Below are 24,245 nucleotides of genomic sequence, written 5' to 3'. Positions count from 1 at the left end.
TTGTCGTCGCCACACCCGCTGCCTCCTGTCTGTAAAGTCCAAACAATACCTGGACTCATCGGTGAACAGAACTGGAACCCAATCGTTCCGTGTCCAAGTGACATGATCTTCAGCCCATTCCAATCGCTCCCGCCGGTGTCGAACAGTCAGGGGAATTCGGACACATGCCCTTCTCGAGTAGAGACCTACATTGTGAAGACAATTCCGTATCGTCTGAGTGGACACATTCACCCCAGAGGCGTTCAGGAGGTCGTTACGTAGGCTGGTTGCTGTCCAGAAGGGATGACGTCGTGCCTGAAGTGCCACAAAATGATCTTGGCTTTGGGTTGTCGACCTCTGACGACCACCCCCATGTCGGTGTGCTGCTGTACCAAAATTTTGCTGTCGGGACCAGGCCCTGCTTACAACGCTCTGGCTGACGTTTAGTGCATTGGCAACGTCACGTTGTGAATAGCCAGTTATGCAGTTATTTTGTTTTTTTATTAAGAAAAATATCTACGATCCTTATCAAATTTTGAGTAGTATATATTGATCTGCCTGGTTATGTACATCCCACTATACAAAGATTTACAACGATCATGTCAACAACTGATAAAGATACTCTAAAAAATCTATCAATGTTCATTTATCATGCTATGTTAATTAGAATATGACCTGTTAAACGGATTTGTAACCACTCCTGAAAACAGAATTGTACTATGGGCCTGAGGCCTTTCAGTATGGAATAAAACTTATCCTATCCTATCCTACTGCATTAATGTTATGATTGAACTGAGATATTAGTTTCTACCCAACTTGATATTTCCTCATGATGAGCATTTTGTGCAGGTCTGGACTTGGTGGATGTGGGCCTGGATGATGTTACACTACGTTTGAGCAAGCAAGCAGTCCGAAGACACCTACAGTTTGCATTACAAGCTCTTGTTGCAGTGTTTGGTAAGTAAAGATTTACCATCTGAGTGAAAATGATTTGTTTGTTTGTTGTTTAACGCCGCACTCAGCAATATTCTAGTGATATGACGGCAGTCTGTAAATGATCGAGTCTGAACCAGACAATCCAGTGATTGACATCATGAGCATCGTTCCACGCAATTGGGATCAATGACATGTATCAACCAAGTCAGCGAGCCAGCTGACCACCCAATCCCGTTAGTCCCCTCTTACGACAAGCATAGTGAATAAAAGGCATAAAGTGCCGTAGTCCTGATTGTCATCTGTTTGAAACAAATGTATGTACATTTCATAACTGATTTGGAGGCAATACAGTGTTTCCTGACTATTTCCTCGCCCTTCAATATAAAGCTAAGCTGGTTATAGTGAGTTTAACCCATGACTCCAAACAATTTACATACATTTTTAATAAACTCAAGTTTTATACTGACACAATGTTTATTCACAATGGCAAGTCATTACGAGCTTATTACCAGGAGCATGTAACACATGAAACACCCGTCAACAAATCGAAACAAATGAAAAGTGTTCATTGTATATCTAGACTTGTGTTTGTAATTTATTTTATTAATTATATTATAATTTCATTCACTATTATTTACATTAATCTTGGAGAAATTGTGCACTGACTCACCTTTATTTACAACAACCACGATCAGAATACCGCCATTGGTGCCTTGAAATCAACCTTAGTGGCCAGAGAATAGACACATATATCCTATATGCCATACTTTGACTCGTTAAAAGTCATAAACATAGCGTTTTGCAGGTGAAGAAATGTAGCAAAGGAAACCTCTTCGCTGACTTGTCAAATTGTTCCATGCGTAAAAAATATCAAGCACTATCAGTCAGCTTTTTTTCCAAAGTGCCATGCTTATGGTTACATTTGTTTGAAATATAGTATAAGCTGCGACTACAATTACACGCCTTTAGAATATATTATTCCTGATAAAATAATAGTTTCAGATACAATTTCTATTGTATTAGAAAGTATAAGAAGTTATATTATTATCCCCCGCCAAATGAAGTTGGCGGGGGATATAGAAACGGGCTCTGTCCGTCCCTGTAACTTCTGTACATCCGTCTGTCACGTTTCGTTTTTAGAGCATAACTCAGAAACCGTTCAATATTTTTTCATGCTGAACTGGTGCCTTTTGCTATTTAGAAATTTTTATTTTTTACATTTCCATGGCAACAAGATAGACTTAGGTTCTGTGAAGGTAGGGTTTGTTTCCGGAGCATAACTCATATACCGTTAAATATTTTTTCATGAAACTTTGCAGGTCTGTCAGGTACATGCTCAACTGGTGCCTTTTACTGTTTAGAAATTTAAAAAAATTATATTTTATTTATTTTTCTATGGCAACAAGTTGAACTTTTAGAAATTAATGAATTCTTCTTTTAAATGCAAAAAAAATCAACTTGATACCCATTTAACCTGTTTAAGGAATCTTATAAGTCATAATAAAGTTTTTTTGTGTCCGAGGTATCTCCCATAGTCGGGGAAACCGTGCATGCCTTCTACCAAGTTGTCAGTATGTGTCTCAATAATGGTTGAGTGCAACTTTCGTTTAATGACTTCATTATCAAATCCATCATCCCTACTTGATTATGACAGAGATGAGTGTGCGATAAGATGGCAATCTTCTCTATGAAACTTTTTACAGTTTTCAGCACATGTTGACTTTTGTGCTTTAGAGTTTTAACATACATATTTATAACATTGTCTTGTTTTATTTTTCACTTTATCATATCACATGGTATGACCATATTGTTAAAAAGCCACAGCATAAAATGTGTGTGGCACTCGTGGCAGCCTACTTCCTCGCATTAATGTTTTTTCTTTCTCCCACCCTAATGAATTCAATAGTAAATGTAGTAACTGGTTTTGTCAGTTTGTACTTCCATTATGTGTTTTGTGGAAAAGGTTTCATTTTTTTCTTGAACTTTATAGAAATTGTGTTTTTCAGCATTTTATTTTGTTTCTTCAGGATATTTTGCATTTACATCAAGCAGATGCTCCCCTGCTGCCTTTTACACCTTACAAAATTTTGAATATTTTCAAAAGTATGTGTTAGTGTGATCAAATTTTACTTTTGACATAATATACGCTTCATTTGCTGGGTAGGAGACTTGGCCACGTTAGTGGCAAACTCTTCTTTTCTTTTACAATTTCCATGACAACAAGTTCCACCTTGGTTAAAAAAGGTTAGGGTTTGTTTAGATTTAATTATGTCATAAATTCTGCAACAGGGGCGGGGATTATAGCCATGTAAAGGACAAACTCTTTTTGGTATTTATTACACATGGTGATCTTAATCTTTGCATATAAAATGATGCCAAGCAGAAGAGAAGTACAATTTAAATGTAAATCATCATGTCTTCTGATGTTTCATCTAAAAATTCACATTTTTATTAACCACTTTTGTTATCACCTGTTCGTTCACCAAAATTTGCTTAAGGGATATAATGTAGTTTTTCACTGAGCATAATGCTCGATAATTTCATTTAAGAATACACTATGAATCATATATACACAAAGAAAAAAGTTAAGGACACCCCTATTTCTGAACCATGGCAAAAAGCATGGCATGAGATGACCGACCACAAGAGCTGGGCGATACCAATGTCATCAGATAGAACAAACATTTGACAACAAATAAAGAAGATATTGGTGAGTTGTGATTGAAATTTACTGACGAAAACATCATGGTAACACAGGTGCTGTTTTTGACCTTAGACAATACCTAAAAAATGTATGGAGCTGCAGGATTAAGTAAATGAGTTACGTTTGATTTCATGTGAAAATGTTCCTTAGAGTCTGAAAATGTTCCTTAGAGTCTCTACTTGACATGACACATGAAACAGATCAGTAGCAGGTATAACCGCCAAGTGCCCGGATGACGCATTCCACCCTTCATCTCAGGCCTCCAGTCAGACGTTGGATCTGTTCATGGGTCAACAACAACCACTCCTGATGCAATGCTGCTCCCAATCGGCGTAAATCTTGTACAGGAGGATCTCGTGCCTGTATGAGCCACCCGAGAATATCCCAAACTTATTCATGGGGGTTCAAATCTGGGCTCATTGCTGGCCAGGCCAGCGTTATTGCATTGGTCCTCATGTAATCCACAACTACATGCGAACAATGAGGCCTGGCATTGCCATCCATGTACTGAGGTTGAGTAGCAGTAGGGTTGTTGTCAAAATGAGGAACGACGACTGGCCTCAAAACGTCCCCTGTTAAGTTGGCCATTATGGTGACCAAATCCAACCTGCAATCATAAGAGATACACCCCCAAACCATTATCAAGCCCCTGCCGTATGCAGTAGTCGGTTTAATGTTCCTGAGGGTGTAGGCTGTGTTCAATGCCTCCAAACTCTCGTTCTTCCATCAATGACGTGGAGCAGAAAGCGACTTTCGTCTGACCAATGGATCCGTCTCCACGTTCTTAGATTCCAGTTCTGTTGCGCAATACACCATGCTAAACGAGCAGCTTTGTGGTGATCTCTCAACAAGGGACACTTTATGACTCATCTAGCCCTCAGTCCTGCTGCTTTCAGCCGGTTCCTGACGGTTCTGCTGATGAAATGACAAGTGGGCAACCACAGCTGTATCAGACGAGTACTTGTTAAAAAGGGTTCTTGGCGTATGAGACGAAGAAAGTTTCTGTCCTTGCGATATACATGTACATCAGTGTTCTGAGCATGTTTCTCGACTAAATGGCTTACGACAGTGTGATGATACCCCAAATTCAGACCAATGGCATTACAAGACATTCCTGTGTAATGCATGCCGATTATTTGTCATCTTGTGGTGTTTGATAATTGCCTTCGTGCCATGGTCACACAATGTCATGGAATAACTGTTTAAAACCGAGCTTAAGAAAGCAATTTTAATGTCCGGATATACTGCTTTTAGAGAAACTTGAGGGTAGCATGCAGCACGGTCATACCATGCATGGCACGTGAGCTTTCGTCATGCGTGACTGATTACATCTTCTTGAGAAAACATATTCTTCCAGTAATTATATCTTTCATGACTGTTACAAATATTGGGACCAAACAACAATGAAATATATTAGGGTGTGCTTAACTTTTTTCTTTGTGTTCTTTGTTTCTAATCCGTTTTCAAACTCTGATATATGCAATGTGCAAGGAGAGGCGCTGAGGTTGTAGGTCCTATGTGTTGGTCATCTAACATCTACAACCCTATCTCAGTTTATGGCTGATTGTCTACAGTGTTCATTAAGTATTTGGACCCCAGTAGTAGTGTTTGTCTTTCCTTCTGCCATTGAGGCAAGGAACAGAGACCTCTTGCACTTCAAAGGGTGATCCTGTGACCCCCTTTTTGTTTTGACTTACATCTGACATCACAGTCTCTGGACGGTGCCCAGAGCCAGCAGGCTCCTGATCAATTAGACCCATGGAACCTGGACACACTACCTCCGATCATGGGATCTTCTAGATCACAACATCGTTTCCAAAACCAAGTCTTCACAGAGTGCACATGTACCTACCCAGCTACCGTTAAGGGGTCCTCTCGACCACCATACGGTCCCCACAGAGATTCTGCAAGTTCCCGACTGTAAATAGAGACTCCACACAGATATTATGAGCTATAAATCTACAGACTACAACCCGGCACAGGCTTCACGGAAACATCTGCGATGGTCACAAGTCAGGATGCAGGTCAGATTATTCTCCTCAATGGGATTATTAACAGGAACTGGAACTGATGCCATCAAAAGAGATAGTGTTTACACTAATTCAGGAAGTGACATCAGAACCTGAAGTGATTTATTGCAAGAAGTGATGAAAAAAGTTGTTTCATACAAGTGCGACAACTACTGCTACCAACCTCAGCTGAGAGTTGTCTGTCGATCAACCGCTCACCCATGAGATGATTTAGTACTTGCTGAGGAGGCCGTCCTATCACCTGCAGAAATGAAAAGTCGAGATTAATCACACCCCTTTGACCAGGATGGACATTGACATTCAAGGGATCAATATTAGAGGGATCGACATTGACATCGATACCCCTCCGCTATAGATCAGTCTGTCATAAGTGCTTCTATCCATTTGCAACACCTATCATTACGCATCGATAACCAGCATATCTAGATTACATATCCATATCTGATTATGCAGATTGATGACAACTTCTGTCTCGTCCGCGAGGTTCCTCCCCTGTTGATAGCCGTTCGGATCAACATTCCTGCAGGAGATCAATATTGCTTCCACCCAATGCCCTCTCCTGGCCATTTAGTAGAACGACATTGATATAAATCTTTTAATGATTGACATAGATTCTCATCGCTTACGGATCTACATCGTGATTGACATTGACCCTCTGCTTGGGAAGTGACATTGACACCCTCTCCTCGGGATTGACATCAACCCATTCAACTGACCACCTGCCATACTGTATGATCAAGACTGGTTATTCTATTGCATTGACATTTATATAAGAATAAACGTGTTCTTGTTGGAGTATTGCTTGCGTGATGTATAACAATACTCGCTCTCTCACTCCCTAATTCACCTTTGCATTGCCTTGATGAGATTTACTGTGTTGGTTTGGAGATGTTCTGACAGTCTGGATTGGCATCTCTGTCCCTTACCTACTTCCTGGAATCAACAGAGACTATCATCGGTGTTTGTTCAATCTGTTGCACAAGAAGATAGACATTGTCAAGGAAATGAACATGAACTTGATTGGGTGCCACGGTTTTGCTAGTTCTGACACTTTTACTTTTACTGAGATTTGACAATTTCATCATTTCAGACTTCATATATCACATAGATCAACTTGCTAAGGCAATGGTCATGTCACAAATTCATCCAGGAAGTGGCTGCACGTGCGCTGTTATCTCTCAGGAACTTGGGACACCCTTTGGCTATAGAATTCACTCTGTTTTGTCACATGGTGGTATAGGGAGTTTTTCACCAAGTGTTAGGCAAGAACATAGTCTGGTTTGCCTGCTCAAGGGTACTTACAATCATCGCCACGCTACGCGCTTTGTGCAGCTGCTAGAAGGAAAGGATACTAGATTAGGCAAGGATACAGTATTCAATGCCCCAACGCAGAGATGTTTTGCTTATCACGTGTCAGGACTTTTCTCTGGGTTGTCAAACCAGCTTCTGCTTGATCAGTACAGACAGACCTTTCCAAAGCAAATAGGTGCACTTGACTTTAATACTTTTGTTGATGTGACAGTGAGTAAATCTATATTGATTTTATACATCAAAGTGACTGAATTGCAAATTTTCAGTTGGACCTCAATTACTACATGTTGTAAAAACGTTTGGCAGTGCACAGTTTTGGAAAAAATACCTCACTTCCGCAGGATCAATCTAGCTTTGTACGTTCAGTCCACCGGGGAATTATATGATCAGCCTCGGCCTTCATGATGCAACTCAGATTTTCTGCAACTGTTCCTGCAGAATTACGATTGCAAGACCACAATATGATGTGACATTATTCCCACCATTGCATGACCTCAACGTCGCTGCCTCGACAAATGATTGAGGAGTGCACTCATTACACTATATATGGCTGGCCTCAATTTCCGTGTCAACAACTTGGAGTTAAGCAGAAGTGTTAGTGATGACACATTGGGCATACTCCCAACAGGCATCCTGAGTCTCTTTGTGATAATTCTTCCTGACCTATAAACACTTCATCGACGCCTCAACCGAAGACAGGGGAGCTCCATGATCTACAGATGGCAGGGTGCTGGTCTGTCAATGAAAAGAGACTGTACATCAACAAACTAGAATTCAAGGTGGTCATTCTGGCAGTATCCCACTGGGCAGAAATACTTCCAATTCATGATCCATACCAATAATCTATCACCTATTATCTGCCGGTTAATTGACTCCCTGAATATTCAGGTCCACGAGGAGAACCTCAACACCTTCGCCTTTCCTCCAAACAGCCTTCTACCTCGAGCTCTTCAAAAGGCAGCTTCAGTCAACCAATTTCAACTGCTTTTGGTTGTGCCCTACAGGCCAGTTGAAGTTGGTTCACAGTGCTGGTAAACATTGCAGAAAGAAAGTTCCACCATCTTTCATTGAGGTATGTTCTTATCTTCCAGCCTCATTCCCACCTACTAAATCTGTCTTCTGTAACCCTACATCTTTGCATCTGGCTCATTTTCAGAAGTCACTTGTCGCCAAAAGGTATTCGAAGAGGTGAGCCAAAACCATCACTGAGGCTCACTACACCTCCACAAAGGCCTTATATGACAATAGATGGAAGGCATGCAAACCTTACTGTTGGGCTTGTGACGTCACCAAGCCGACCACTGCTTCTCCTTAACAGGTCACCGAGTATCTGCAACATCTGGGATCAATTCAGAAGCTTAAGCACTTTACTTTGGCAATCAATCTTGCTGCGATCAACACCGTCATTGCCACTACAGCCAGATCTAAGATCTCCACAGTCTAGCCTGGTGACCATGTTTATGCTGGGATATGTTCTTGTGAAATGTTTAGAAGCTGGAAACTTTGTTCAAGCATGTTTCCACATAAGGATCAAAACAAGAAGGAAGAAATGCATAGTGTGAGATAGGATAAGTGTACACATGCACAAAAGTGAAGCGCCACCATATTCATAGTCTCTTAATTTCACGTGTGGGAATCAGAAATACGAAAAAGGATGATCTATGACTGAATTAGGCTTCCATAGTTTCATGAACCCAAATTTGTCCAGATACCACAAGGAAAGCGTGCTTTACGTGTTGCTGCAGTTTCCCTACCCTATAAATAGTGAAATTCAAGTTTCAGATACGTTGTTGCATTTTGCTCCTGTGTGAGATTCCCCTTCCAATAGAGGTTGAAAATCAGTCATGGTGAGGAAAAAGTTAACAAACGCTGAAAGATGGCAAGTGATAGGCATGAAAAATGCTGGCATGTCATGCAGAGCCATTGCAGGACAAATGGGTCGTCATCACTGTGTTATCACTCGTTTGATTGTCAAACATGGTCAAACCAATGATGTCAATGACAGGCATAGGTCTGGTAGGCCAAGAAAGACCTCTAACAGAGAGGATAGACGTCTTTTCAGGATAGTCAGACGAAATCCATTTGCCACTTCAACAGATTTAAGACTGCAGTGGATTACCCATCAGAAACTCTCGACGATGACCGTAAGGCGTCGCCTCAGAGCGGCTGGTTATAATGCCAGAAGACCAGTAAAACATCCTCAACTGACTGAGAGGCACATGCGGAATCGTCTGATATGGTGTCGTGCCAGTAGTCGATGGAACTTGGCCAACTGGAGAAGGATCCATTGGTCTGACCAGTGTCGAATGCTGCTATGAACTGTTGATGGTCGAATATGTGTTTGGAGGCAACGTAACACTCGTTTTGCTTTGTTTTGTTTTGTTTTCAGGAGAGAACATGAACACAGTTATTGAACTTATTTGTTACTGAGGAAGCTAGATGCATGGGACTACATTGAATTAGCATGTGTGTTCCTAAATCTGGTGTTCATTTCATTTAATCATAAGTAAATATAACTTTTTATTAGGTTAGCCATAAACATAAGACTATGTTGTCCTGCATTAGACAATATTTTCCATTAAAAGATTAAAAATGGATACTGGTGAGGTCAACTGTAATTATTCTTGATACAAGTTTCTTGTGGAAAAGCTTTGGGGCATTCTGGAAATTGTGGGGATGGGGCTGCATCTGTTTGCATGTAAAACCCTTTTAAGTTTTGGTTTATATAAGAACTCCCAAATTTATGAAAATGATATGTTCATAACATCTCTTATTCACTGCCTGTGGATTTGGTTGAAAAAGTGAGACTGATCCATAGGACTTTTTGTTATAACATTCTACTTTTTACCCCCCGTCCAACAAAGTTGGCAGGGGATATAGAAATGGGGTCCGTCCGTCATGTTTCGTTTCCAGAGCATAACTCAGAAACTGTTCAATATTTTTTCACGAAAATTTGAAAGTCTGTCAAGTACATGCTGAACTGACGCCTTTTGCTATTTAGAAATTTAAGAAATTTTTATTTTTTAAGTTTCCATGGCAATAAGATGGACTTAGGTTCTGTGAGTGTAGGGTTCGTTTCTGGAGCATAACTCATAAACCGTTCAATATCTTATCATGAAATTTTGCAGGTTTGTCAGGTACATGCTGAATTGGTGCCTTTTGCTATTTAGAAATTTTAGAAATTTTAGAAATTTTTATTTTTTACATTTCCATGGCAACAAGATGGACCTAGGTTCCAAACTCTTCTTTTTTTTTATAATTTCCTTGACAAGTTCCACCTCGGTTAAAAATGGTTAGGGTTTGTTTAGATTTAATTATGTCATAAATTCTGAAACATGGGCGGGGGATATAGCCACGTTAGTGGCAAACTCTTGTTATTCTATTTTTGTAATCATTTTTGCATTCATGGGGCACATATCATGTGCAGTCAATCAATCAAATATTAAGCAATTGCAGAGAATGGTCTTAAGAAAATGTTTTTTATGAAAATATTAATTCAAGATGTTACATAATCACATTTTCTTATAATGAAACTTAAACTTACAGATAAATTTATTTGTCAATAGTTTTTATTATTCTTTGCTCTTCCAGGTAATAATGCTACTGAACGCTTGTTTGTCTTGGTAAGGCAGGTATCCAAGGCCTGTTCCTCTCAATATTTTAGTTTGCAATCCATGTTATTGCCTTTCCACTTTTGTGTAGAAACAACTGTTTCTTTGTTTGCCTTTGAATGTTTGTAATCTAATTTTAATATACAAGAAAAATTCAGGTGAGCTACAGTCTCCATATATGTTATATTATATATCTGCATATTCACAAGGTAACAGTTAATATTTCAGATGCTCAGGAGGCTCTAACAGAGTATTCACTGGATACATCCAGCAGCCTCGAGAGTCTTTCATCATCACCTAGTGGGTCCAGTGCCTCTGTCTTTTCTACCCCGCCACTTTCCCCGTATGGTCGAAGATGTTCACTCTTTAATCCAGCAGAGATGGAGAAAATGAGGTCCTCCAAGGTTCCTTTTGTCAATCAGGTGATATAGAAATAGACATTTGATAAACCATTAACTTACCAAGTAAAGGAAATATTTTTGACTTGTCTTTACAGGGTGTGTTGGTTTAAAGTAGCTGTGAATAGCTGCATTATTGTTTATGCAACTTGATGTACCCGGTACTATTTACACACCCACTCTCAATCTCTTTTAGTTAGTCTAAAAGAACATGCTTATAACACTACATTTTCCACAGTTTCTATGAAACAAAAAAGTGTTAAAAGCACATATTTCCATGGACTTTCTTTGATCTGTTAAGGTTTTGCTGAATAGTAAGCTTATGGCATGGCACATTGTCTGTTGTCCGTCCATTAATTTTCCACTCCTATGAAATGGCTAAAGGGGCTGATATATAGCACCATTATGGGTTAGAATAAGGGAACTGATTTGATTGCTAAAGATGAATCTGAAACATTAATACAATGTGTAGCAACAATTTGGCTTTTGCATCTGTTCATACCAGTAGAATAGGAAAGTAGCTTCCTTTAGGGGACGTTCACACAAAAATAAAAGCAATTCTTTCACACCAGACGATAAGCAATTTAACCTTTTTAAAGTGAATCTGCAATTTTTATATTGTATTAATTTAACTTTTAAAGTAAAGACAACCTCAATGGTTTATCTCCCTTTGATTATTATGCAATCAGTACCGACAGTGTGCTAAAACAGCACATTAACATGTCCATAGTGTCTGCCAGGAGAATCAAAACAAGGGTTCAAGGACTAACATATGCTGTCAGATTACAGCATTATTGTCCACATATCATTCAAGTATAACATGTGTAGGTTTCATGTTGTGAATATGACAGTGGACATCATTCTCAGATTATTTTGAGTTTGGAACAGATAAGGTGATTATAACTTGATTGGTCAAGTGTTTTTGTTTTCAATTGGTTTTCTCAACCACATGCTTATGACCGATGTAGAGACTTCATAACTAATATACCTCCTCTTTTCCCAAAGCCTTAAGTACATTTATAAATATGATCTGCACCTTAAACACCTATCAGCTTCAGCTATGGAAACACAGTTTTACTTCTGCTGCTGATTACTAACTTATGTACACATAAGTTTTACATTTCTGTATGATAATGGAATGATTGTCATGCCTGATAAAGAGGGCCTCCTGGAAGAGACTACAGCCACAGTCAATTTGACACTTCCCTCTACAGCCATGCTGTGATAGGGTTTGATCAAGATTAGTCAAAGGTCATGGTCACCATTTGTGTTATTATGAGACACATTTTAGAGACTGACCCAGTTGTTCATCTTTATCAAATAATAGGTGAAAAGAAATGGTTTGCATCCCATGTCATTAAATGTCATGTCTGCTTAGAATACTTTTGTATATATATGTGAAATGCAAGCTTAGAGGAAACTAATTATGTCACAATGGAATTTTCTTTCTGTCACATGGCCCCATTTTAATAACAACATGTGAAGATATAGGATCTAGATTGACCATATGTTGCCATTTACAAACCACTTATTTAATAAACATTCATGTTATCTCTAACAAAAAGTTCACATACACATAAAACAGGTTGTGGTCAACCGATTCGAGATTCTGGACTTTAATGTGATGTCTTCAATACACAATATTATTTGTCATAGCGGTTTAATTAACAGAGGGCTGCGGTTCCTGCATGGACTGCCCAGGCCACATGTTTTTTTCTAGTCAGTTACAGAAACAGCCAGTCAATTCACAGATCTTACCTAAATCTTGTACACCGAACGATTCTGGTCGTGGATCCACTTAACTGCTTTGTTTCTCACCAGACGGATGACTCCTGGTCAGGGAAATCCCACGTCCCTTCTGACCTGGACAATGAATATGGCTATTATGATGTTGAAAATTAACTGAGAAAGTTATACTGATTGCATGACTCGCCGTTCCCTGATTAATCGGTTTTATATGATGACTTTCTCAAGCTGATTAAAAATCCCAACACAACGAGATTACCCTTACCTGACTAGTCATGTTAATGATCTGACAACTGTCTACAGATATTGCATGGATATTTATGCTTATATCAGTATGTCACACAATACCTCCTTTTGCAACCATTCAATGAAGATGACCCGGCAGATATCCCCCTTATCTATTCGTTTGATCAAGTCTGTCTCTTGGATGCAATTGTTAAGATGCAACAAGGACTACTTAAAATGCAAGTTTAGACGTCTTCTCAATTCATCTGGATGCAACATCAGCAAGCTCCTATCCCAGATCAGATCTAGGGCTGTATCAATTCAGGCCAAGAAGATGGTGATGTGCCAAGCCATCACAGCCGAGAAGGTATTTAATAATCAAATTGGGAAGATTGTTGATGAGGTCAGACAAGAAACAGCTGAGAAACTTCAAGTGTCTTCTGTCAATTGTGATCCAGCTAGGAAGAAATTTCTTCTCTCTGGCAAGGAATCCTTTCAACCTTTTCAAGGAACAGATCTTTCTCATTGCCAATCAGATTCCTTTTGTCAGCCTGACTACAAACATCAGGGATCTAGCAGAAGAGGTTTTCAAAGCAAGAGGTCGCGGGGACCATAGATGACGCTTTCCTCACTCCCTTTTCAGTCAGAAACCCTATCAATTTGGCTATGTCTATGGATTACCATCTACGACTACCACCTTTCAATGTAACACCAACCTCGGGTCCAGTAGGGGACGTCTGTTGTTTTCGCCACCAACTGGTAATTGATTACGTCTGATCACATTGAAGCATGTGCCTTGCAATCAAACATGACCTTGCTGATGAATAATTTGCATACTCATATATGCAAAGGGTCGGTGTATGGTTCTAGGAAGGAAGTGACAACTTGGAGATGATGACTTGCGGTATGTACAATTTTACTTTATACAGATAGATATATACATATAAAAACCACTGTGTGCCAGCTCGGCACATACATAGTGGTAGTGGTTGTTGTCTTGGTGCCCCAGAGCACCTAGCCTAACCCTAGTTCGGCTTAGGGTAAGACCTTTTTTCTCTCTCTCCTTCTCTCTCTCTCTCATTGTTCATCTCTGGACCAAGGCTTATATAGCCAAGGTCACCTGACATTTAGTAAGTCATAAATATAAGCAACAGTAATTCATCAGTGACATACTTGCACATGTTGTTCAGGATGGCAAACAGACAATGTACAATACATAGGGGATTGACAATTGGGACTAGCATCTTATAAATAACAGCAATTAAGTGTTTCAAGGCATATAGATGTCATGGTTCCAGATTAATAAGCCTTTGGAATTAAATGTTCATTCAAAACAATGGTTGTCCTAAATCAGTCGCTATGACAGTGGCATTAAGCAACAGACACACAAACAAACAACCAAACCTTTCTTGTTATATACAGCTTTTCTTTAGGTGTTGCTTCATGCAGTGAGAATAGCGCTGAACCACAAGTCAAAGAAAAAGACCATTTATGTTGTTTCCCTTCAAAGTATTTTGAAAAAATATATATTTCTTACTTATCCTGCATTACTCCTTAATGCATATTACTTGCTTGTTCTTGACAGAGAAAAGAGCTGTGTAAGAGGTCTTTGTTTGAAGAAGTTGTTCCAACCAGCTGAGAGGCCAACCCATCACGCAGCTCCCACATGACCAAAGGAAGTGAAGTCATGGATCCTCAAATTACTCTTGTCACTTGTTGAGTGAAGACCTGTTGTTGCTGTAGCATAAACTGATTCAAACCCTCAGGTGTTTGCTCTTTGAGTTAATATTTTTTGTCTTTGTGTTGTGCCTACGGTTTGTATATTGTACATTCTATGTTTGATAAACATGTAGCATAACGTAATTAGCCACTTACTTGTTATGTTCTCAAAAGAAAACATAATGCCAGGTGCCTTGTTGTTCCAAGTAGCAATCTTGAATATTTTACGTGGCCAGCAGTTAATGAACTGGTTTGTGTTCTATATTCTTTTGCTTGGTGCCCCACGATTGGCGTATCATTGCATGTATTGTTTGTTTTTGTTGTATGTTGTCTTATGTTTGTCGTAATATTTGTTTCATAAACCCACATAGTGGGATAAAAAAATTATAGCATATATAATCGGGTGGGGACGCATTGTGATTTTACACTGCTTCATCGCAGATATCATGCCCTCCTGCTCAAAGTGCTGTAATATGTCGGCGTGGGATCGCCAACCCCTGTGACTTAATTGTACATCTCAATGCCTCCAGGGTCACCGATGTAAAGACTGTATACTGCTATCACCCACAGCTTTCAATCAGTATCTCCGTGTTGCTAAGAAACGCGTAACACAGCAGGCCAGGAAACACCAGCACAGGATGTCAGACCTCTCCGAGAATTCCCCCACAAGATCGGCCATCTCGGATGAATACCTCGACCTCAACTACAACCTTGATGTTGGACCCCATGGTCGCAGTCTCCACCCAGAGCACATTGACGACCACTACAGCTTCTATCTTTATGGCGGCGGCCACCTTGACGCCCGACGGGGTGGTCACTTACCAGACGGCACCTATACTATACTCTGGACAGACGCTCGGTCTCCCACAGACGCCCATGATAGACGCCTCTCTCATTCAGTACATTCAGTACTCATAGACCAGACAGCCGTTGACGCCATCGCCTTTACAGACGCCTGAACTAGCGCCTCCACAGACGCCTCTTCAAGTGCCCTTTCGGACGATGCCTATATATCCTACATCGCCTATACAGACGCTCACGCCTCTGCCTCCGCCTCGGCAGTCGACCACACAGACGTTGTCTACCTCTTGTCACTCCATGGACTTGGGTTCCCCAAGTATGTCTTCACGTCGGAGTGACACCGAATCTTATCATGAGGGTCTTAGATCTAGGAGCCGCTCCCCGGTTTGCAGACGCTCCAGTGGCTAAGGGTCCTACTCCTCGGAGGGAGCCTTCATCCCTTGTTATGACGACACCCCCATGGACGGCAAGTCCCACCTGGGTTTAGACCAAGTCACAGAATGGCTGGTAGACAGATTGGAGGCAATCGCTCCCTCGACCGGCCTAGAGGTCGATAGCAAGACAGCCATTCGTGCAGACCCCACCTCGATCCCTCCTGACCTACTGATCAGAGACATGATCTCAAACTGTCACTGACACCTTCCTTCAGGCCCCCACGCTATAGACGAGATAACTTCCCAGTTCACTCTCTTCAAGTCGCGGATCACATACTGCATACTTATCAGAGGATAACCCCCATAGGATTGACCACCTAACAACGGTTGTATCCAACCTCCAACAACAAGTGGAACAGATGCGCTCTCATATGTGCACCGCTCTGATCAAGCTCACTTCCATCAGATACCTTGGGTACATTGCCTTGTCGAACTGGGACCCAGAGTTTAAAAGAGACCTTTTGTGTCAACCTAGGTCCGGCTTTGACCTCTTTAATCGGCAGATATCCAAGAAACACTCTCGGGTCTCAGCCTTCGCACATGATCAGACAAGCCAGGGTGTCACAGCCAGCCTTTGCTAAGGCGTCCCAGTCTAGCTCCTACCAGCCACGACGCAACACCCTCCAGACTGCAGAGGCAAGGGACGTAGCGCCGACTGCAGGGACTTCAAATGAATCGCCAGACAGGCATGACTGGGACCTCCCACCCCCAGCCGCCCGTAGTTGGGAGACTGAGTCACTTCTGGCAGAATTGGGAGATCCTGGGGGACCCATAAGTCACCAACACATCCGACACAGGTACAAGCTGACACTTATAGACGACCCGCCACTCACGTCGTCCTGCATAGTGGACACATACCCCCCTACTGAACAGCAGCTACTGAGCTGGAACATCACGGCGCTGCTAGACACACCCCAGCCAAAACACTGGGCTTTTATTCACCTGTCTTCCTAGTCCCCAAGAGGGTGTGCTCATCAGCCTCTATATCGAGGATGCCTATCTACATGTCCCTATACATTCCGACTACCGGAAATTCCTCCGCTTCATCTTCATGTACCCAGAGACCAGTGGGAGCGAATGCAGGCGCACCTGACTCCAGCGCTCCACCTACCGAGGTGGCAAGTCCTCCTGGTCCTGCTAACCTCAGCACAGAACTTGACCTATAGTGGAAGGCTCCAACTGCGCCCAGTTTATCCCTACTTCAGGGGCCAGGAATTTCTGTACATCACAATGACTGAAAGGTGAAAACCTGTTGACCACATTTCACAATGATTCATGTTCCTTAAAGGGACATGCATGAGCGTCACTGTCAAACAAACCAGAAAAGTCCTGACAGAATAATTACACATTATTTCATTGGTGAGAACCCTGAAAAGTACACAAGATAGGATATTTTCATGTACCTTTCTCCAACAGAACAAAACTGCAAGAATTGTCAATGCACGTATGTATACGTATGTATATTCTTCTTTGGAAGAAGGAATAGGGCACTTGCATATATATATGTGCCCCATTCCTTCTTCAAAAGATAATATTCTCATATAAATATATGGCTAACTCACTAGCTTAAGTGCCACCCTGGTTCTTGTGATTTAACAAACAATCATTTCATATCCATATTACAATGATACTTAATGATTGTTTTGTTTGATCTTATCTATTTCTTTTCTATATTTTTTATAGAATACTAAACTTAAATAATGACATCAAATAGTTACTTATTCACATAATTGATATTCAGGTGAAAGATTGTAATCGATGAATAAAATATACAAATATATAGTCCATACAAATAATCATTGTGGAAAAAAATAGTTACTCAATATATAACTTCATATTTTAGCTTTGAACAGCTGTAAATTATCAAACCTAACAAATCTATCATCAATAAAACAATCATACCGGCCTCTATATTGATGGAATAAATTTTTAAATGATCCGTGAAAATATTCTAAAATCATGGTGGAATCAATAAATGTATTACAAAAGGAAAAATTATTTAACTATCCCATATTTAATAAGAAACCAACACTGAAAATATGTACGTAGTATTTTGTTGATATATACATCACGCTCTTGCGTATAATTATATCCTATCATATTAGGCATCGCATGAATTCTATTTCGAAACACGTTTTGTCATGCCTATTTTCGCGCATCTCTTGTGGAGGGTGATCATTGCTGATCAACAACATCTATGAACATGTTGACTAGGTCACAATTATTATTGTGAAAACAAGATACATCGCATATGAATCATATCCATTTGAATTCAACGTAACATCGAATGGTCAGCCTTATATATCAACAAAAGTTCAAATAAAAGATACTGAGAAACTTGCATGTGGCATGTTGTTTCATTTTCTACCGTTTCCACGGGAGCATGCAGGGTCAAAGGAATTAAAAGATGCACCAATTATATTGTGAAAATCACTTTGCTTTTCATATTACTGGTGCTTACTGATAATATGTGGTGATTTGTGTTTATTCTGTACGTGACAGGCAAAATATTTCAAAATAAACTAATTGTTTTGTAACAAAAGATTATCAGTTGACTACCTCTGTTTGTGACATCACATCCGGTGACCTTTGCACTAACTGAAATATTGCTGTCAGAATTCATGATCTTTATTTTTCATTTTTCTCTTGTCATACTAAACGGAAAATGTCAAATGAAACATTCTTCGATTGAGAAGATCGTAAACTTTCGCCAAGGCATATAATTCTTGTGAATACCCTACCTCTATTACATCATAGCCATAAATTCCTTTTTATTCTGAGAACCACACTACAAATTTTAATAAATTTTCAACGGATATCTTCTTCACTGCCAACATATCTAATAGTTGTGAGGGAAACCCTATCCCTCGCCAGAGACGCCACTGCGCATTCACAAGGCGGGAGTCACCTCACTTCTTTCCTTTGTGTCCAGATGACAACAAGGAAAATGTTTCGTTGCATACATCTGTACATGTGCTTGCTGTTCCAAAATAACAAGCCACACTAGATCCTCTCAAGCTTCACTGCAGTGACAAGCAGTGACCAGTTCTACAAGCAGAGAACAGGGGTATAAGAAGGCAGAAGGCTTTCGTAAGTAATTAGTTAGAGAACGTGTTGTGGGATGAGGTCTTCATCCCCAAAACAGACGCCCATCTGTTCAGGTTGTGGGCAACATCAAATCTCTGGTGACCCTCACCCTAGATGTCTTTCATGCAAGAAAAGCAATTGAACGCAAAAATCAAGGTGCAGTTATTGCGAACCTTTGTCCAAGGAGAAGTTTGAAAATCTTTCTAAGGCATGGCTCAATGACCCTGATTATAAGAAGAACACTTGAGCATCAGCAAAATATTTATCTGCTTCATGTAAAAAAAGTGTGACACCTAAAGATAATAACGTGGGTGACAAGCGAGTGTCGCGCGAGGACGCCGTCTCGCCTTTTGAGAAGAAGAGATCTCGTCCCTCATCCCACTCTCCCAATATAGTTAAGGAGCCGATGTACCTTTCAGGTTTTATTGTAACCAGTCACGTACATCCAGAAGCGACTGGTAAGGTGGATAATCTATGCTTGGAAGAAGCAACTGATCTCCACTCTATGCCACGTTTCCCCTTTAACTTAAATGAGTTCACGGAGAAAATAACCAATTCCATGTCTGTAATGATTGACAAACGTATGCAATAAATGTCTCATGAAATCTCATATCTAAAAGAATCCGTCGTACAACAAGAATTTCAAAAGAGATCTAAGGCTGTATATGACAGGGCATCCTCACACAGCAGACATGCACACAGACAAGCTGAATCAGAATATGAGGACAGTAGGAGAGTCATAAAAAGAGATCGAGAATCTCATAGATCCACTCCCTACCACACACATCATAGGGTAGATCGTGAATCACGGACATCGCATTGCAGTGTACATAGAAATACACACCAGTCACTTTCTCGCCACAATGATAGACGAACTGACATCAAAACTCATGCAAATCAGGATAGAATTCCCAAGCATGCGCCATCCCATACTGTCACCCAGTCCAGTTATACGGGTGGGGAAAGCAAAGTGGATGTTACGTCACAATCATACAATTACAGAACACGTGATTCCCGCTCCGCTAGCCTTAGATCAGATGACCGGGATTACTCAACCCCCAGCCATATGTCCTACCCCCAGCGCAGCCTGAGCAGGGGGTGCGGTTCTTTCGCTAACACTGGTTCTTCATGCAATGGGGACTCTACTATGGGGGATAATTAACAAACTTTTACTTACGAGACATACAGACCGATCTGCATGGACTATGCACACTGGGACACTTGCTGTGGCAGCCCAGGTGATAGTCTCCAAGTAACCTTGTCACACCCTCTTCTCTCGGGGATTGGGAGAAGGGGGGTTGGGAGATTTCAGAATACCTCATGAACTCAGGGTAAGTTGACCTTTGTACTTAGTTTGCTATTGGATAGTAGACAAGTCAAATGGCAACACTGAAATCATAGATCGAAAGGATGCAAGTGATATACGGTTTCTACATGATAATCTATGATGTATGAAGTACTACCACCGGAAGTGACGTCATGGGAGACCTCACAGCCGGACTAACGTCAAAATACATTAAATATCACTATCTGAAAGCACATAACGGAAGCCACGTCATAAAGTGATATGAAATCATAGAAGACATGTATGGCAAACAAGGTCATTGAATGACAACCGGAAGTGACGTCACAGGTGATGTCATCACCGGAAGTGACATCATAATATGTCTAAGTATCACATTTGTGGCTAAGTATATGTATATTATAACCATAATATGATGGGGTTTTTATCTATGTCTAGCCTTGAAGTTAGGTTATTAGACATTTCCCGTTTGGTCCCTTTTGTATACAATCCTTGTACATGTATTCCCACTTCACAAAGCCAAATATCTAAGGGATGCTAGATACCAGATCCCACCGGTCCCTCTGGTGTATACTGGCTATAATGTAATAGAGGTACGGTATTCACAAGAATTATCTTACAATAGTTATCATTATGTATAATTCTAAGAATACTACCTCTATTACATCAGGAATTAATCCCTCCCACCTCCCAAAATATCTGCATCTAGTTGATGAGGGTCATGGGTTGAAAGAAGTGAGGTGATTGCCGCCTTGCGCATGCGCAGTGGCGTCTCTGGCGAGGGATAGGGTTTCCCTCACAACTATTAGATATGTTGGCAGTGAAGAGGATGTCTGTTGAAAATTTATTAAAATTTGTAGTGTGGTTCACAGCTCACAGCATAAACAGGAATTTATGGCTATGATGTAATAGAGGTAGTATTCTTAAAATTATACACGATGATAACTATTGTTAGATATTTGAAGGCAATGTAAACTTTATTAAAATAGCAATAACTTATGCCGAGGTCGGGCAAAGCGTGCCATGTTTGATTTTCAAATGTCTGCTAGCATCATGACACAGTATTTGTATTTTCGTATATATCGTAAATATTCAACCAAAACACTTTTTTTTTCTTTTTCTTTTTTAAAATTTTTATTCAGTCATATACACAGGATACATATGTAATCGAAAAGCAGTACAGCTTCAAGTATAAAGGTACTTCTCAAAAGGATGTGGTACAGAGGAGGCCTAAGGCATAATCCACAGCATGGTACAGATGTAGGCATATTTATGTATACAATTGAGAAGATGCGGTATTTATGGTACATCAAATTATGTTGCAAGCATTAAGTGAATAAGTTACTTTGCAGTTTGAGTAAACAAAGCCCATTTTCTATTAAAGACAGAGAAGTCGTTATTCCTCGTGCAATATGATATTCAACGTCATAGATACTTCTTATTGTGTTCTTAAAAGCAACAAAGTCAACATTTTCATTCTTAATACACTGGACAAAGATCAATCTTTTAGCAGCTAGAATCAAATGGTTAATTAATACATCAGAGGTGCCAAAGAGGAGCTCGTTGTCAGTTATAAGGATTTTTCTATGCAAGATGTGAGTCAAGTAAATACAGAAATCTGACCAGAAATTCTTAACAATACGACATTCAATATAAACATGAAAAACATTTTCTTTGCAACCAAAACACTTGAAATTAGGATTGGTGAATATTTATGAGTCATTAATTGATTCCTGCAAATCTAATGAAGTGACATATTAGATTAACCCGAATATTCGTATTTCTGCAACTGACATGATGACCTCGAAAATTGACGTTTTTTTCTGTTTAATGCTTATAAAAACTTCATAATTTGCCATCGCACTGCTATTTATCAATATAAAAACCATCAAATTCATACTCAGTTAAAATTTAGATATCAGAGATATGGTTATTGAAATCAATTTGCACTACCTTAAAGATCTAAAAAGGTTCCTAACATGAAACGTAAACCACCTTCAGCTACGTATTTCAGGCAAGTTCACGAAAATTTACAAATTTTGAATTCGCTTTGGTCTTAACCTTGGTATGATTGAAACCATCCGGAAATGTTTACATAGTAATATGTAGTTTTCTATCAGGAATCTATGTGCAAAATACTTCTTCAATTGGCTCTTGTTTAATGAAGCACTGACTGTTTGAAATGGTTCTCCCTCTGAAACAATTCAGCAGGCTGAAGGTTAACACCATCACAAAAGATCACTGTAGAAGCCAACTTCAGGGCAGTAGTGTATGCAATGAAAATGGATTCATGTCATTTGAAGAATTAAAACTAAAATATCTGATAAAAGGTGCTATATTAGATAATGGATAGGTAATTTTCAATATACCAGACTCGTGGAAAGCACCAATCAAGGATAGTAGAAACATATTACATAATTTGTATAACAACAGTTGCATACCGGTAAGTAATGAAACCTGTCAAAGGCTTCAGAATATTTTCTGATAAATTAATATCAAATCTTACTGTTTACTGTTCTTTCAATCCTAAGTGGAAACATGCCCAAACAAAGGTTTCCAGTTTCTAAAAAACAATTCACCTGAACACACCTGGCATTACCATGGTCACCTCCCGACAATCTGGGACATGCATGCTTTTCATGCTGGTCGACCTAATTGTACTGAGCACATTACTACCCCAGCCAACTCATTCTCTTTCTAATCATGTTGTGCTGATGTGTTTTAAACACCAAGTGAATCTGTTTGTTTTTTTGCTCTTTTTCCATTTTCCCTCTTCAATTTGTCAGTCTTCATTTTTCTTCATTGTAAATTTTTCATCATGGACAAACAGACCATGCGTCGCGCTGCGTGTCTTTCTTGAAGACTGGTATTCTCTCCATCCAACCCCTGCATGATGTCTGGCTGTTGTGGTGCTGTAGCACATCTGCGCTCAATGCATTGACTTGCCCAATGAATCCTTCAGGATAGGCTCTTGTAAAAACTTTTGAAAATCGACAAAAACTAAGAGAAATCTGGTGAAGAAGTCTAAATCATCGGCAAAACTATCTGTGCCCTTGATGATTTGTCCAACCCTAAGCTTCCCATATTATCTGTCGAATAATGACGGTGGATCCAATAATTTTTTTATATGTCTTGACCACTCAGCCTATTTAAAAAAATTCTACCTTCATCAGCTTCAGCGGATCAGCCCACAGGTTCGGATGTATGGAAAGTTCTTTCAGTGAATATGGATCTGACCGAATCTGCTGGTCCCCAGCCAACTTATTCAATTTCTAAACACCACCTTGAGGTGACATGTTTATACACCAAGGGGATTCATTTTATATTTTACCTTTTTTGTTCATTTTCCTTCTTTCATTTTACCAGTCATTTTCATCATGGATGAACAGTCCATGTCTCACTTGCAGACAGGTATTTTCCCCATCATACCCACACCATGTCTGTTCCGATTGTCATGCGCATTACAGAACATCGGTGCATTGTGCTCAATGCATGGATTTGCCTGATGAATCCTATGGTATTTACTTGCACAAATGTAACTGCTGTTAGCTCTCCAAGATTTCTTACAAAATTACTAAAACCAAGAAATCTCTGGTGAAAAAGCCAAGAAGATTGGCAGAACTATCAGCACCTTCGACAAATGTGGAATCATCGAACCCAGTGCTTCCTGTTTTATCAGTCAACGATGATGGTGTCTCAGACAGAAGACGTTTCCGTCTCGAATATTCTACCTTCGTCAGCTTTGGCGAACCAGCCTACAGGTTTAGATGTATGGAAAGTTCTTTTTGGCGAATGTGGATCTGACCACATCTGTATCAAAATCAAATGTCAACTTTTACTGCTATGAACTCTGCCGGAGATTGTATTGTTTCTTCATTGTCCTCGTGTTCTGTCACTAAGAATGTCACACTTTTTCCACCTGAAGGAATCCCTAAGACTGCAGCTTCAATTGTACCATCTA

At 40.0% G+C, this 24,245-nt stretch overlaps 1 protein-coding gene across 1 annotated transcript in view; it reads left to right on the top strand.

Annotated features, from left to right (window-relative positions):
- Positions 1-24,245, top strand: part of LOC139456417 (tetratricopeptide repeat protein 28-like) — a 283,334-nt gene that overhangs the window by 232,707 nt on the left and 26,382 nt on the right. Inside the window, exons 14-15 of the mRNA XM_071238117.1 lie at positions 829-936; positions 10,800-10,993. Of these exons, the coding sequence (XP_071094218.1) occupies positions 829-936; positions 10,800-10,993 (302 nt within the window). The remainder of the gene's footprint in view (positions 1-828; positions 937-10,799; positions 10,994-24,245) is intronic.

The sequence above is a fragment of the Haliotis cracherodii genome, unplaced genomic scaffold, assembly GCF_022045235.1.
Source record: "Haliotis cracherodii isolate W230 unplaced genomic scaffold, xgHalCrac1.p SCAF_11, whole genome shotgun sequence".
Lineage (NCBI taxonomy): Eukaryota > Metazoa > Mollusca > Gastropoda > Lepetellida > Haliotidae > Haliotis > Haliotis cracherodii.
This window is presented reverse-complemented; position numbering and strand designations above follow the sequence as displayed.